Source organism: Takifugu flavidus, chromosome 11 (assembly GCF_003711565.1).
Source record: "Takifugu flavidus isolate HTHZ2018 chromosome 11, ASM371156v2, whole genome shotgun sequence".
NCBI classification, from domain to species: domain Eukaryota; kingdom Metazoa; phylum Chordata; class Actinopteri; order Tetraodontiformes; family Tetraodontidae; genus Takifugu; species Takifugu flavidus.
This window is the reverse complement of record NC_079530.1, coordinates 1,049,662-1,064,898: the sequence shown is the minus strand read 5'-3', so window position 1 is coordinate 1,064,898 and position 15,237 is coordinate 1,049,662. Positions and strand designations below refer to the sequence as shown.

Below are 15,237 nucleotides of genomic sequence, written 5' to 3'. Positions count from 1 at the left end.
GTTTTCAGCGGGGGAAGTGATATCTTAAGGAAGGAGGCGGCTCACGTCAAACATCCTCAAAGAATGAGAGTCTAATCATCTGGATCTATTCATCAAATCTATTCCGAGCCGACATCCCAGGAGGTTACGGACGGAATCTCCGGGGCGGCTTGTCTAATTATGCTCCCGTCGTCCTCATACATATAAATCAGATGTCATTTCACAGCAAACGCTCGCGCCGCGCCGGAGATTTAGGCCGAAATTAAATCACGTACACAAGCTAGGTAGCTGAAAATAGCATCTCTTTATTGAATGCATACACACGTTTTAGATATTCAGCGTTGTAATCAAGGATCTCAGGCGTCTTCTTCCATTTTACACTCCTACAGTTGGGTACCAACCACAAGAATCATGGTCCTGATCCACAGATGTGCAGGTGGACAGTGGGACACACCAGTGTTTATTCTAGGGGACACATGTGACTACCTGTCCACTACAGGCTGACAGGTTTACATGGGGGTGTCACACTGAAAGACTGGGACGCTGCTCTGACAGTATTTACAGGTCTGTCACCAGGGTGGGGGCACAGGGGTCCCAGAAGGTGGGCTGAGATCAGCGCTTAAGGCTTGCTCAGATGTGGGGGGGGGGGCACAGGTCCAGAGCTGGTGGATCACAGCGGCCTCACCTGGATGGCGTTAACGTCCGCGGAATCCCCCGATTTAGAGGTCACGTCCAGCTGACCAAAGTCGTCGGTGGTGATGATGAAGACGATGGAGGAGGAGCTAAACGTCACCTTCTTCTTGGGTCGGTTCCCCTTGCCACAAGGCCGGGACATGACGATGGGCCGGATGGGGCGCTGGACCGGAGCGAGGGGCCGTTCTTTGAGGCTGCGCTGCAGCCAAGAGAGCCGGGAGCAGAGCAGCTGCAGCAGGCAGTGCCTGAACTGTGGTGGGAACACGAGAGCAGGCTCCTTTTAGCCCAACGCTGTTTGGAAAAGCAACTATTTCAATCAAATTCAACTGGACAAAGCTGCTTTTTCTATTTTAAACTAATAAAGAACACATCAGGAGAGACCACAGTATCAGCCTCAGTTGAGTTAACATTGATTTGCCTTATTGATATTTGCTCCATATTCAATTCTGCTCTGGGTGAAACCTGAAAATACACATGGTTCATCTGAGCCAGACAATAATACCAACACTCAGCGGCGTCCGACTGATGCTGGAGGCAGAAACCCAGAGAGGGAAGTCCAGAGCAAAAGGGGCACGTCATTAACTTCAAATTCAGATGGAAAAGCCTCTCAACGCCTCCGTCCTTTCATTCTCCGCCCGTCTCCATCCACGCGATTCAGAAGGAAACGCACCGTTTTTTTTCCCCCCTTGAATAATGAGTTTTTTATGTTGCTGTTCATGGTTAGCTGCGGGGCAACACATCAGTTATAGATGTTCCACGTTGAGTTATTTGCTACGTGAGCAAACTATCAATATTAGTAATTAAAGCTGCCATTATAGCACTGTAGCTAGCTGTAGCTAACACAGGGGAGATCATTCGAAGTAGGTTCTGATGACAGTGAGCTATGGTCAGGACCTTCAGAAACCAACCTTTCTGCTCATGAACACGTAGATGAGGGGGTTGTAGGCTGTGCTGGATTTGGCGAAGAACGATGGAATGATGGCCATCGTCGGAGACACCATGCTCCTCCTGCCAAAAGCCACCATCATTGACACCACGGCGTACGGCGTCCAGCACAGCAGGAAGCAGGAGATCATCAGGAAAAACATAACGGAGACCTTCTTCTCATACCGCAAGATCTTGATGATCTGAACTGTCTGCAGGTCCTGGATGGAGCGGATCTACAAAAGAAACAGCAGAGGGTGAGGGGTCTCCTGGCCTAGTCATGTGACTCAGGATGTCAGGAGGAGCATTAAAAACTGGATGTGCGGCCAGAATAAGTCCTCACACACGTCTGAAATGTTCCCTCTGGGCAGCAGGAGTCCCATTTCTGAGGGTAACAATTCTCTAGATCTTTTTTTGATTTTCATGACCGTGATTCTTTTTTTTATTCGTTGTACCAGCAGTTTGTCGTTAAGTGACGATCTTTTTAAATGAGGGTCTCCGTTTGTAGTCACTCTTGTTATCAGGCCACCTGTATTTAAATGTTACGTTAAATTGTTCTATTTTCTGTGTTTAATCCACGTTTACTGGATTAATCCTCCATTTTGTCACCTCCCAGCGTACCAATGCTGTACCGGTCTGTTTAATGGTCCGCACCCTCCTGGCATATTTAAGTGCTGGTGCTCTTTAACAGTCTTTCCCTAGTGTTGTTCCATCCTCTTGGTTTAAGGTTCTAGATGGATTTAAATGATAAAAGGGGTTAGGTTGAATGTTCTGGGCTAATGAGCCAGTGATATAAGCTTTAATATAACAATTAAACCTATTTAACAAAGGATGAAACTCACTGTAACATGCGATATTATTGCAACATTCATTTTCTCCATTAAATCTTCCTTCCCTCCTGATATTGTGTCCCAACCACAACATCGCCAACAGCCTCTTGCACGTCCACCTGCTCACTCAGAAGGGAACAATATTCGAAAAAAAACGGCGTAATTATTTGCACGCATGGGTTTTCATAGTGCTTCTATGCAGACGACACCCAGCATTACCTGCCATGAACCCTCAGACTCAGACAAGAGCTCCTCACCTCCAACTCAGCTCTTGGCTTTCCTGGCTAACTGGCCCATTCAACACTGACATCAAAACTGATGTCAACTGAATTGTTCTGAGCCTGTAGATCCTCCTCTTTGTCTGCTGCCTCCCAAACACGATCATCGTCTGGCAAAGCTGACTCTTTCGGCACAACAATCCAGACTGTTGTCGTACCTCGTTCCCCGATGGTGGAACAACCTCCTGAGGTCCGTCAGAGCTGGAACAACCCTGTCCCCCTTCAGAAAGCTCTCGAAGCCACAGCTCCTCTGAGAGCACATCTATTTCTCCACCTCCCTCCCTCTCCACAGCTCTGCTCTGGTAGTTGTACCAGGTAGTTGTGGACTGTAAGCTGGTATTTTATTCACATCGGTCTCATTTACATGGCGGCTCGAGGTGCAACAGCCGAGATGGATCACGTGTGGCGCCCTCTAGTGACCGAAAGGGAAACACAAACGTGTCTAAACCGCTGACATCCCAGTTCCTTAAAGAGCCACTTTAAGTTGAATAAATGCTGCCGTCTTGAGCGGCACACAATGGATGGAAATACTGGTGCTGTGCTGGGGCAGATAAACCCTGAAGGCAGAGGAGCAAATTATCATAATGGAGTCGAAAAAGAGGGAAGAAGAGCAAAGGGCAGCAGTTGCTCGCTGAAAGTCAGAGTCTTTTTATTAAAATCAAGTCTGAGTGCCCACAGAGCTGCGCTAAAAGCAATAAAACCCTGAATACATTTAAATTTAACCCAATATGTGATTTAAAATAAAGGTTTGTCCTTCCTACCCCAAATAAAACACACACATATATATATATCTGATTAAAAACCTATAACTAAAGTAAAATACACATTCTAGTTGGATAAAATTGGTACTTTAATGTAAGCAGCGTTTTCTGATGAAGCACTCAAGACAGTTGGTGGAAATAAGGTCCTGAAATAACTTAATCATTTATTTAGTTTGCAAATTTACAGACAAAAGTGGCTGGTTCAATTCCAGATGCGACTGTGTCCTCGAGCAAGGTGGGGAACGTGCAATTGCCACTTTAATGTTCTAGCTTAAGCTTTTGGAAATATCAGGTATAAATCTGCAAAAGGAACGAGGTGAGTGCAACGATGCAAAATCTGCCAACGTTGAAGATTCATGAAGTTTTACGCTACCGTCGTTTCACATTCCACAAAATCCTGTTTAATATTTACATGTAACTACTTAACATTTACTCGCCAGATTTTGTTGAGAAATGTGACTCCAATAATTGACAGGGTTTTAAAGAGGAAAGAAGTGAGGCCAACGCCCCCAGGACTCACCATCTGGACTGCATAGAGGATGTTCCCGTAGCAGTAGATCATGATGCCCACAGGGACAAAGAAACAAGCGAGGAGGAACAAGAGGATGAAGGAGGCATCGTTTGGGTCTTTAGAAGCCCAGTCCAGAGAACAGCCCAGCCGGTGGATCTCCAGAGTGTAGCGGTTCCAGCCCAGCAGAGGGGCTCCTGTCCAGGCCAGGGCGTACAGCCAGATGTGGCCGATGGCCCGCCACGCCCAGGGGAAATCTACCACCTGAGCATGGACCACCCGGATGTAGCGCTCGTAGGCCAGCGCAGCCAGGGTCATGATGGAGACGATGCCTGGTGGAGGGTGGGAGACAGACAGACAGACAGGTCAGAGCAGGATCTGGGTCAGTGGATCACCCAGGCTCTTTGACCGGCCACGTAACTGTGACTGGGGGCACATTTACGCCAGTAAAATCAGCCGGTGTAGCTTTACAGCAACTTTACAGTTACCATCAAAGCACTCGCAGATCCAGAGTTGAGTGGCTCTAAATGCATCGTTAACGATAAATTTAGGTCGGATGGATTTTACATCCTTTACAATAACGTAGTATTCAACCGCATTCGCCGTAAACCTCGGACGGTCCCATGATCCACGACCACACGCTGCAACACAAGCAGCCAGTCGTGTCCGGCGTGAGCCTCAGGGGCCGAGCTGGTGTTTGAGCGGGACGGGCGTGCTGGGACACAACTGACCAGGCTCGTTTCTGCAGCGTCTGCGTCAGTCGGCCACGACACGCCGACGTATTCGCTGCTGCAGCAGGACACTCAAGGGCAAGGACGCGTATCCGGGAACGGGACTCATTATCATGCCCCCACAGAGGAACAAGCAGGTGATGAGACTCCTGACTGTGTGGAGGATTGTTGGGGAGGAGCACGGCCACATCAGAATATATAATGACTGGCACCTTTAGATATCAGCTAGTTCCATAGAGGAACCAGGACTGACAGCAGTTCACAGCCTAAAGAGAAGCGACACCCCTCAAAGCGATTTTATGTTTGCAACCGTCTACCTGCATCACTGACAAGCACCTGGACCTTCACGTTCGAAATAATCATCTTTTCCAGGTTTCCACCCCCGTTAAAATAATTAAAAGCTGCTCATCTGAGGCCACCTGTCCATCCACTTTGACTACAAACGTGGCCCCCAGGTCAGCCCCCCTCCCCCCCAAGGGTGGAGCAAACAAACACAAGAGAAAGGTTGGAGAAGGTGCAGACATACATGCAAGGGGATATCTGGGCTTCTACCTGCTGACATGAAACACAGCTACCGCTTTAAAATCCTGACAATGGCTACCAGATAAAGCCCCGAACAGGTCGAAAAGCGAGCCCAAGGTCAAACCACAGCCACATTTTTTGAACATTTTCAGCTGCCAGCGAACAGCGAGTGGGGGGTGGGCGCACTTAAATGCCTGTTGTCCAGCAGGCGATGGACCAAAGTGGCAGGACACCTTTTTCCCGTTCAATGTCGTACTGATGAAATAACACCTGCCTCGAAAATAAACCCCAACGTCACACTTTCTAATTTTGAATCCTCTTCTGTGACACAATTACAGAGCCGAGCAACCGGCCAACAAACTAAACAAAGGTGAGCGAGATCTGGCTAATAACCAGCACAAAAGCTTTGGCTCTAATGAGCTCATCAGCACACATTAACCCCCAGGAAGGCTCATCTGCTCGTCTCAAGAGGTCGACCCTGACGGCCACTTCACAATTCTCAGATGATTCGATAAATTAACGTGATGTCACCATCAAAGGGAACCTCTGGGGACCAGACAACACCTCAAACGTGCAACTATGACGCACAGAAGATGCTCACTTTGCATCAAGAAGTGCACATGTGAGAGGCTCAAGGTCGTCAGGTCTGACTGCAGCTCCTGGAAAGGAGGGGGGGTCCAAACTGGAAAGTGGGGCATCTTTCAGCCCCCCCAGTCACGGTGCCCAAACTGTGAATCCCACACGAGCGCTGGTGTCCTCGCACACCTCCATTGGAGGTCCTGAAGGACGGATGAAAAGGTAAAAGATCCGGGCTCACCGAACAAGCTGTTGCTGAAGCCGTCCCACACGCACGTCGCCTGGGTCCAGGTCCAGCGGCCCTGGACGCACGCCGCAAAAGTGAAGTTTATCCCGAAGAGCGACACCAGCAAATCGCTCAAACTTATGTTGACCAGCAGTAAATTGGTGGGCGTGCGCAGCCTCTTGAACCTGCAGTAGAGCGCGAGGACAACAAAGTTGTTGCAGAAGCCGAAGGCTCCGATGGTTCCGATGGTGAAGGCGAGGACCCTGTAGGTGTCCCCGCTGAACAGCAGCTGCTCCGCGCTGCGCTCGCTCCTGCTGCCGTTGGCGGGATTCATCGCGCGCGAATAAGCGCTTGGCGCCGAGCATCGCGCGGCGGCTCGCGCCGTGATGAGACGCTGGAGCGCTGCGCGACTCGCGCACGGCACGCGCTGCTCTGGCTCCGCGCGCCGCCCATTCGAACCGACGCTCGAGTCCCTGCAGAAAGTGGGTCAAAGTGCCGCGGCCGTACGCTGCGCACGTGTCACTTCCGCCCAAACTTTCAAAATACACGCGAAAAGTCACGCGATTAATCATTAACGCGTTAGGCTGTTTCGAAAGAGGACGTTTAAACAGCGGAGAGGATGGTTAAAAGTGACGTAGGAGGGTGCACAATGATGGTGACGTAGGGGGGTGCACAATGATGATGGTGACGTAGGGGGGTGCACAATGATGATAAATGACCCGAAATCGGTGCAAAAGCTCCCGTTTATCTTATTCATTTATCCTATTGCGACTATTAATGTTATTTCAATTCATTTTACAGTTCTGCCATTTCAATATTTGAGCTTTAAACTCGACTCTTTTTCAGGCTATTTGCTGTCATCAAGCACCGTCGTGTCATGAGCTGGGGAATAATAAAGTCCATCTAATTAAAAGGAAATCAATTAAAACTGTCAACTCGAAATGTGCAGCGTTCAAATGATGGCACGTTCATGGTGTAGGAGGACTAAAAAGTGTTGTTTGCAGCTGCCAGATGAACATTTCAATTCAACACAGATGAGCAATTTTACCGAAAGGACAATTATTAGACTGCATTTGGGAAAACCTGTTAAGGAAGGAGAGAAAGGAGCATGTCTGTCTCCACTCAGGAGACCCGACTGTGGCCTGGCCACCTCTGATTCTCCTGATTCGGCCGTGCGTCCTTCCTTTGGCAGCTTGTGTGCCGCCAGTGGCCTTGATGATTTCGTGTCCATGCAGACCAGAGCGCGTTGTGACCTTGCTGATTCGTGTGACCTGGATTTCTTTGTGCCTACAGGTTGAAGCAGAATAGCAGATCTCTCTCTGACAACACAAGAGATGACATCTCATGCTGGGGAAGAGCGACAACGTTCAGACAGACCCCAGGAACGTTTAAACTACACATCATACTTAGACATCTGTGATGTTTATTCCCACAGGTTTCCATTTGAAGCATCAGTTAAGTGTTTTACTTGTAAAGATTTACGTCAAAGGGAAATATTGACATTGGCTTTTCATTGTCAGGGCTGCGCAATGATGCTGCTGTGCTGGAGAAGAGCTCCTCTCCTCAGTCAGGGGGACTGTGTTCAAGGCCAGAAACACGTTCAAGTTGAAAGCAGAAATCAACACAAAAAATGGCTCCTCAACATGGAGTCCCACAGTGATGTCACAGGAAGGGGAAATCTGGGTAAATCCATCCATGTGCTGGTGATGGAACCTGCGTTGGCCAAACTTTCTACAACTGGGTCAACCTTACAGAGCCCCCCACCCCCACTCATTTACTTGTTTCCCTCTCATTTGAATAATCACGTAATATTCTACGACAGGAGTGTCAGTAATCTCCCAGGATCTCCAGTATGAGCCTTCAATCAAACCCCCTGAGATGCAATTAATGCAGCAGTGTCTGTGATGAGTTTTCAAAGTGACTTTTCCTTGATAACATCATCTGAGCTCTGCAGAGCCCCTCAGCACCTCGGACCTTCGGACCGCCATCACCACAAACGAGCCACGTTTGCTTCAGCAAAAAGGGAGCTGATCTGATTCTTCTTCTTAAAATATGTGGATGCTTTTTCATCAGCTGGAAACATTCTCCTTGATCCACTACCAACAACATTATATCTATTATATCAAAATCTTTTATGTTTTTCTGTTTGCACAGCAGATAAAAGTAAAGTACTTGAGAGATGAACTCCAGTGCAGGATGGCAGTGTTTGCGTTTAGTAATTATCCTTCATGATCCTTCTTGGCAGCACTTGAGTGATGAAAGTTCTTGTTCCCTCAACACCATCAGAAATGTCTTTGAGGATTTGCCAGAGCAGCAGCTCAGCTCCCTGAGGAATCAGAATAAATCCAAGGTTATTCCTGATTCCCCTCCAACGCTGAAGAAGATAAACAGCACCTCCTTCACGTTTGTGCTGAGCTGAAGTGTCGTCAGCAATCTCCCACCTGAACCGTGTCGGGAGAGCCGCTACCATAGCGACAAACCCCATAATGATGCTATAATTACCGTGGCACAAATGACCAAACTCACCCGAGTCGGTGCCGGTGGCGTCAGCTAAATACAAACTTAACGTTCTTAAGTTATTCAGTTCTTCAGGGCAGCAAACTTTAAATTAAGGCCGTAACCTTTATTCTTCTACTTTATTAAGTTATGAATAATTCACTGAAGAAAAGATGAAAAATATGCCCAGAATGTATGAAGAGTTATTTAAAACAGCGCTCAGATTCAAGGCCTCTACCCCAGTTGTTATTGATGGGTATTAATCTGCGTTCTGCTGTTTCCCTGCTGTCTGAAGGTGCAGAGGGGTCGTTTTAAAAGCCGGCTGATAGGTCCAAAACTCACGGTGTCCTTAACCAGCACTGAAAAAGTTCTGAATCAAAGTAACATTAATTCTCTTATGATGTCCGGATAGTTTTTGTAGATCTTTGCGGGTGGACCTGAGTCACGATGCTGATTAAAAAGGTTAAAAATAGGAGGGTTATTTCTTTAAACAGCCTCCAGTCTGGGTCGCATCTGATGAACTCGTGAAGGCAGCATCAGACTGGGGCTCAGCAGGTTCGGCTCACTTCTGGAGACAAACTCCACCCACAGATCGGACCACGAACGGGCCTGCCGACGGCTACAGAACTGTGCACATTTGTAGATTATATAAAGAACTTAATCTACAGAAACAGTCTGAAGCAGATGTTGTTGCTTATTTACAGCACATCGTATCCACAGAGACACTGGATGTTGTTAGCCATTAGCGCAGCATTGCTAATAATGCTGCTCACGTCCAGACTCATTGATAGTCAGCGATAAATGATGCTTTCAAATGACTAAATAGTGACAACTGTAGCCTACACGATACCCACATTAAATGAAAGCCACCTGATTGACACCTTTTGTGTTATTGAGGGAGATCCGCTGCTCCGTTCAGACCCTGGGAGCATTTTAGAGATGCAGCACAGATGAGACAGCGGACAAAAGGTCACAGTAGACAAGATCTGAAGCAGCAGAGCAGAGGAGCTTCAGGATCCAGGATCAGTGTCCAGCCTGCTGACAGTGAGGAGCTGGAGCTTTGAAAGTCACGTAAATGTCAATAACAATAAGAGGAGCTGTTGTGACACCTCAGCCCTTCCATCGATGTTTTGGTGTCAATGTTGCCTGTAGATGCTGAGAACTGCTGAAAATACTCAACAACCTTTCACGCTCAGTGGAATTGGGACTCTCAAACACCCATGAGCCAATAAAGTGCGGTTTGGCCTGGACACCAGCTGTTATCTGATATGGCAGTGAGAGAATGTGGTGAGGCTGATGATAGAAGGTTCACAGAAGACGCCAGCCTTTCATTCTCCCTCTGCAGATCACCACAGAGCCCAGAAGCCCAGAGACACGGGGGGTGAAACCAGATCACCAGAGGCCATATGATCCTCCCCGGGCCACCGTCACTGTCGAGCGTATCTGAGAGGACAGACCTGGACCGGTCCTGTCGGTGGGGGGTGTTTGATGCATCACCATTATTAAAAGTCCCAGGTCGTTTTGATGGAGTTTGCAGGTTCTCCCCCAAGGCTTTTGGGCTTTTATTGCCGATGTATTAGTATGTCTTATCTGCTGTAGAGTAGCTGCTCCATAAATGCTGTGTTCCACCTGTGCACACTGTGTGCTTCACCACCTTCCTTTACTTTTACACTGACGGAAATTTCCTTGCCTCCTTCCTCAGGGTCCAGTCTGAAAGTGTCTTTTTCAATCCAAACAAAACAAGTCCAAAAAGTTTGATAAATATGACTTTTGCACACTGGAGTTGCATCCAACAGAAGGTTGAAATATAAAAAAAAAAGATGCACTTGCTGGCTTAAAGGGTCAGCGACAGTGATGGCTAAAAAATCTCTTGTTGAATCTGAAAGGCTGTTAAAAATGTAAAATAAAATGTTGCTGTAATGTTCCATCAGCCTCTAAGATCTGTTCTTCCCACTCCAATCAGCCCAAATCAGTGGATTTATATATAAAGTCTGATGAAAACAACACATTTCAAATGTATCTATCCGTGTGTGTGTGTGTGTGTGTGTGCAGGTGGATGAGGGCAGGTATAAGTTGACAAGCTCATCTCATCTCCAACACACTCTTCACAGCTGAGTCAGAGCCGTATTTGAAGTCTAAACCTCATTAAAAATTGGTTTGCTGACGGGATAAGAAGCCTCTGCTGCTTTCATGTCCCCATCAAAGGGATTGTAAAGTTCTGCCAACAGAATAAAGAACATTTGGGGAGTGTTATTCCAACCTGTTGAAGCCCATGTCAGTGCGTCTCTCTGCTCATGCATATTTATTAAGTAGTGTGTGTTTTTGGAATAAATACATTTTCCAGAAGAAAATAGGTGAAGATTAAAAGTCAGGAGTCTTCACACACTTCTACTAGTTACATTCAACGTCAATGTCTTTTATTAACATTGTAATTTTGGAACAGAACACAGACCTTAAACATTATTGTTATGATGCTTTGAACTTAGAGAATGTTGGATATGTGTTTAAAGAATGTCCTCTGTGTGTGCAGGACGTTGTGTCCCCGTCCAGCTGATGGTGAACGTTAAAGGTGACAGTGGTGACCTTGAGCTAATGCAAATGTGTGTTTTCTTCGTCCTTGAACAGCCGTCAGTTCCTCCTGGATGATGTTAGCCTAACTTTGCTCTTGCTCAGCTTAAGTTTTCTTTTAGAAGAAAAAATTGATTTAAGGTTTGGTGTGAAAACAAATGGCACCACAATAGTAGGTAGCTAATATCAGCCAGAGTTGGGGAGGAGGGACGGTTGAAACGACTGTTGCGTGTGTCTTCGAGGCTGAAAATAGCTGCTTTAGCGTCATTCAGCCTGCATCAAAGCAACTTTCCCCCTGAAAATGTTCTCCACCGAAAATGTGAAGAGATTTGTTGAAAGGTTTGTTCCATCTGATCTCATAAACAAGCTTAATGGGGAAGAAGAGATCTTTGTGCAACAAATCAGACCTTGATCCTGGAATCTGATGTGGTACAGCTGGAACCTGAGGTTAAATATGCTGAAGGGACTGGTTAGAGTGGGACAGACTGGTTAGAGTGGGACAGAGCAGACAATGGACTGGTTATAGCGGTATAGAGACGATACTTTAGCTCAGGGTGGCCAACTAGTCAGAGCCTAAGAGCCACATTTTTTACTGTGTTACCGCAAAGAGCCACCTCATACATGTGGGCACACGTGAACATCACCTCATCCCTTCCTCACACACACACACAGACCTCTGCTTAGACAGATTTATTGTAAATGTTACACACCAACATGATAATGACAGAATTTGACTTCCTCAGACCACGGGCCAGTCATTCTCAACAATGAAAATTGTGTGCACTGTCTCACACACACAAACTCTCAGTATAACTAAGTCCACAAACAAAAATATAATAATTAAAATATATTTTTTTCTCTTACTATGCATGTTGCTTAGTGGGACTTCTGGCATTCCTTGCTTTGAACAATCCTCTTCAAATCTGGCTTGGATTCAGTTCTTTCACACGGGTGTCAGTCAGAACAGATCGGTGCTTTGGTTTCACGTGTTTCAGGGTAGAAAACACAGACTCGCAGACGTGTGTTGACCCAAATATTGACAGGATCTTAAGCGCAGCCCGTTTGACATTGGGGTATTTTTCCATTGGCACACTTTTCCAGAACCCAGTGGCCCCTTCCCTTAAAGCAGGTTTCAGTTGGTCCTCCTCACAAAGATCGATCATCAGCTGCAGCCTCATCTGTGACCAGCGGGGCTTTAAAACAGTGCGTCTCCACATTAAAAGGGTCAGCGAGGAATGCGATCTGTGGCCTTTTCAGTTGTAGATCACGGAAGCGGGTCACGAAGCTTTCGTGCATTTTTTCCTGCCATTTTGAAGGCGAACTTGACACTAATTGTTTACTCAAAAGATCTCGTCCCTACTGAGAAACTTTGCGGTATTTTCATCTAAGGCGCATGCGCTTTTGGCGAAAGTACCGTATTGAACTCAAGCAAAGTGAACACGCACATTAAAAAAACCCAAACCCAAACTTTGATATGAACGTTAGAGCCGCATGAAACCAGGCAAAGAGCCGCATGCGGCTCGGGAGCCGCGGGTTGGCCAGGCCTGCTTTAGCTGATCTTAAGGGGACTGAGAGGGAATAAATGGACTGGTTGTAGATGACTACAGAGCAGATGTGGACTGGTTGCAATTGGTAAGAAAAGAAGACAAAGAAAACCACAAGACACGTTGTTATAATGTCCATTTCTGTCCATTCATCATCTTTATCAAAGTCTATTAGAGCAGTCACAGCAGCAGCAGCAGTCCTCTCTGAGTTCACACCAGTCATTTACACACTCACATCTCCAGGTTCAACCGGACAAGAAAAGAATCTAGAACCTTCTTTCATATGTGGAATTTTGGATAAATCTGAAAAAAGAACTTCTCCCTACATACAGGTATCCTAGAGGTAACCGCGTCTCATTCAGACAAGTTTGGTGTTCATAATGGTGATGAAATGGAGCCACAAATGTGATCTCTGCACACGTCTGAGGGAACACAATCTATATAAGTTTACACATGTTGACAATGATTTGCTGATCAACTCATTTTCACCGTACTCTCAAAAGTCTTGGAGGATAAAATGAATAAACTCAGAAAAGTATCGAGATGTAAAGAGGTTTTTCAGACAGTACGTATGAGCTCAATCTTTTTTCTCTTTGAGAAATCAAGAGCAGATGTTTTAATTTCATAGGAAATATGCATATTTGGATGTATAATGTACAAAAGAACTTGAAGTAAAAAATAAAGTTAAAAAACAGAAATACTTGTATGAAAACGAGGCGAGGCATTCTTCATTTGACTTGATTTGGTAAGATACAATAGCGCCCCCTACTGGACTGAAGTGTGGCTCAGTAAATTGGTAAAAGAAAACCAGGAATTCTGTCACAGTCCACTCCTCCAGCCCACCCACAACAGTGCTCTAACCAATCAGAAGAGAGGGGCGGGGTTTGAAGATAAAGAAGGGGAGGGGCCACATGGCTGGGCAACCTTTAAGTTGAATATTATAACTACCTCAGAATATCCCACAAACATAAACCCATCATTTTGTAGCGTAAAAGAGTTTCCTATATCATACAAGTGACAGGTATAGACCATTAAAGTGTCCAGACCTCCGTGAAATGTCCAACTGCATCCACAAGTCCACAAGGAAGCTGTGCGATAACCGCGTCGCCATTGCTACCCACTTCAACAAATATCTTATATCTGAAGTTTCTGTAACAACGTTTAACTTGGAACCTCTTCTGTCACTCTAGTAGTGAACAGATCAATGGGCAAGTTTCTTTTTTAACTCCTCAAGAATTCAAACCTAAACTCATAAAGACTATAAATGCATCACATTACGGCAGATTTACACCAGTCTTGATGCTGACATAAAACCTGAACTCACACTCAGACTGAATAAAACAATGTGTTTGTTTTAATGCAGACATTAGATCAGACTTTGTACTAGGGATGACATGTTTGCCATTAAGTACCTGCTATCAAATGTGCATTAGCATCATATTAATGCGTTATTATTCATTACAAAGCATTTGTTGTCACCGTGTTTTGCTTGACCATGTTCTCAAACTTATGACACCAGTGGCTAAACCTTTACTGGCCATAACCTTCTAAATATGGACTGGACATAATGAAGTTGTTGTACATGAATTATGATGATCACAGGCTGGTAACACATCAGATAAGGGTTGACATTTTTACCAAAGAGTGTCTTTACTCAGGGATAGTATAACATGTATAACACTCGGAAAATATACTATATAAAGTATACTGTCATCAAATACCTGTATTGGACAGGCAGGAAATACATTCACGGAGGCAGATGCTCCTCATGGGCTTGGAAGGGCTGGCCAACTGGGCTCAGATGCACTTCAAGCCGGCATAATCCAGGTATGTAATCTTGGAGAGGGAGAAGGTGAGTAACAGTTCCAATTCTCTCGAGGTGGTACCCATTTTCCATCAGCCATAGAGAAACCCATGAAGAGCCTCAGGAAAAACCTTTTACTGCTCTCTAAAGGGTGCCCCTTCCATCAGGGCAGCCAACGATCAGCTGACTTCAGCCCACACGTTAGTCTTTGGAAAAATCAAGGCAAGATTACACCAACATGGTGTCCTGCCTTGGATTCTGTGGCCAATGCTAGTATTATAATTTCCAATTTCCACTTCTGAAGGACGTGAGAGGACGGGCAGCACCCACCTTCGGCATTGGTTGGCTATACCTCATAGACTAAGCAGCATCTGCCTCTACAGTACAAGCACTAGCTCACACTCCTGAGGAGTTCACGGTGACCAAAGCGAGGTAGGCGAGGAAATCCAAGGATCCATAAATATCTTTTTCTGTCATGGAGGGCCATAACATTGCATCGAATTCCTCATTCAGCTTGTCGATGATGTCCAAGGAAGAGGAACTCTGGAGCACATCCTCAGGAGCTGTCCTAAAGCCGCTATCGTTAGCCCCAGACTGAAAGCCCAAACAAGTCTCCTAGGAACAGCAAAAGACTGGCAGCTAAAGGTGGCCCGAGGAAAGCAAGCGTCTCAATCTGCTCCATAAGCAAGGCCATTTAGTACACCTCTTGCTCTCCCTTAGTCATCAAATTCCATGTACCTACTGGCAGCATAGTTTACTTAATATAATGTATTTCTGTATGTATTCTCTATGATCTA

The 15,237-nt window shown here is 46.0% G+C and overlaps 1 protein-coding gene across 2 annotated transcripts; it reads right to left on the bottom strand.

Annotated features, from left to right (window-relative positions):
• Window positions 1–264: 264 nt before the first annotated feature.
• Window positions 265–6,459, bottom strand: opn3 (opsin 3). 2 transcript variants are annotated; one of them, XM_057048216.1, is made up of 4 exons: window positions 6,044–6,459; window positions 3,986–4,305; window positions 1,581–1,832; window positions 265–963 (listed from the first exon to the last, which is right to left on the bottom strand). In XM_057048216.1, the coding sequence occupies exons 1-4, from the start codon at window positions 6,360–6,362 to the stop codon at window positions 769–771; spliced, it is 1,086 nt and encodes a 361-aa protein (XP_056904196.1). In that variant the 5' UTR covers window positions 6,363–6,459; the 3' UTR covers window positions 265–768. The 2 variants fall into 2 exon arrangements, with proteins under 2 accessions (XP_056904196.1, XP_056904195.1); XM_057048215.1 differs by having other exon boundaries at window positions 265–922; window positions 6,044–6,444.
• Between the last annotated feature and the right edge of the window lie 8,778 nt (window positions 6,460–15,237).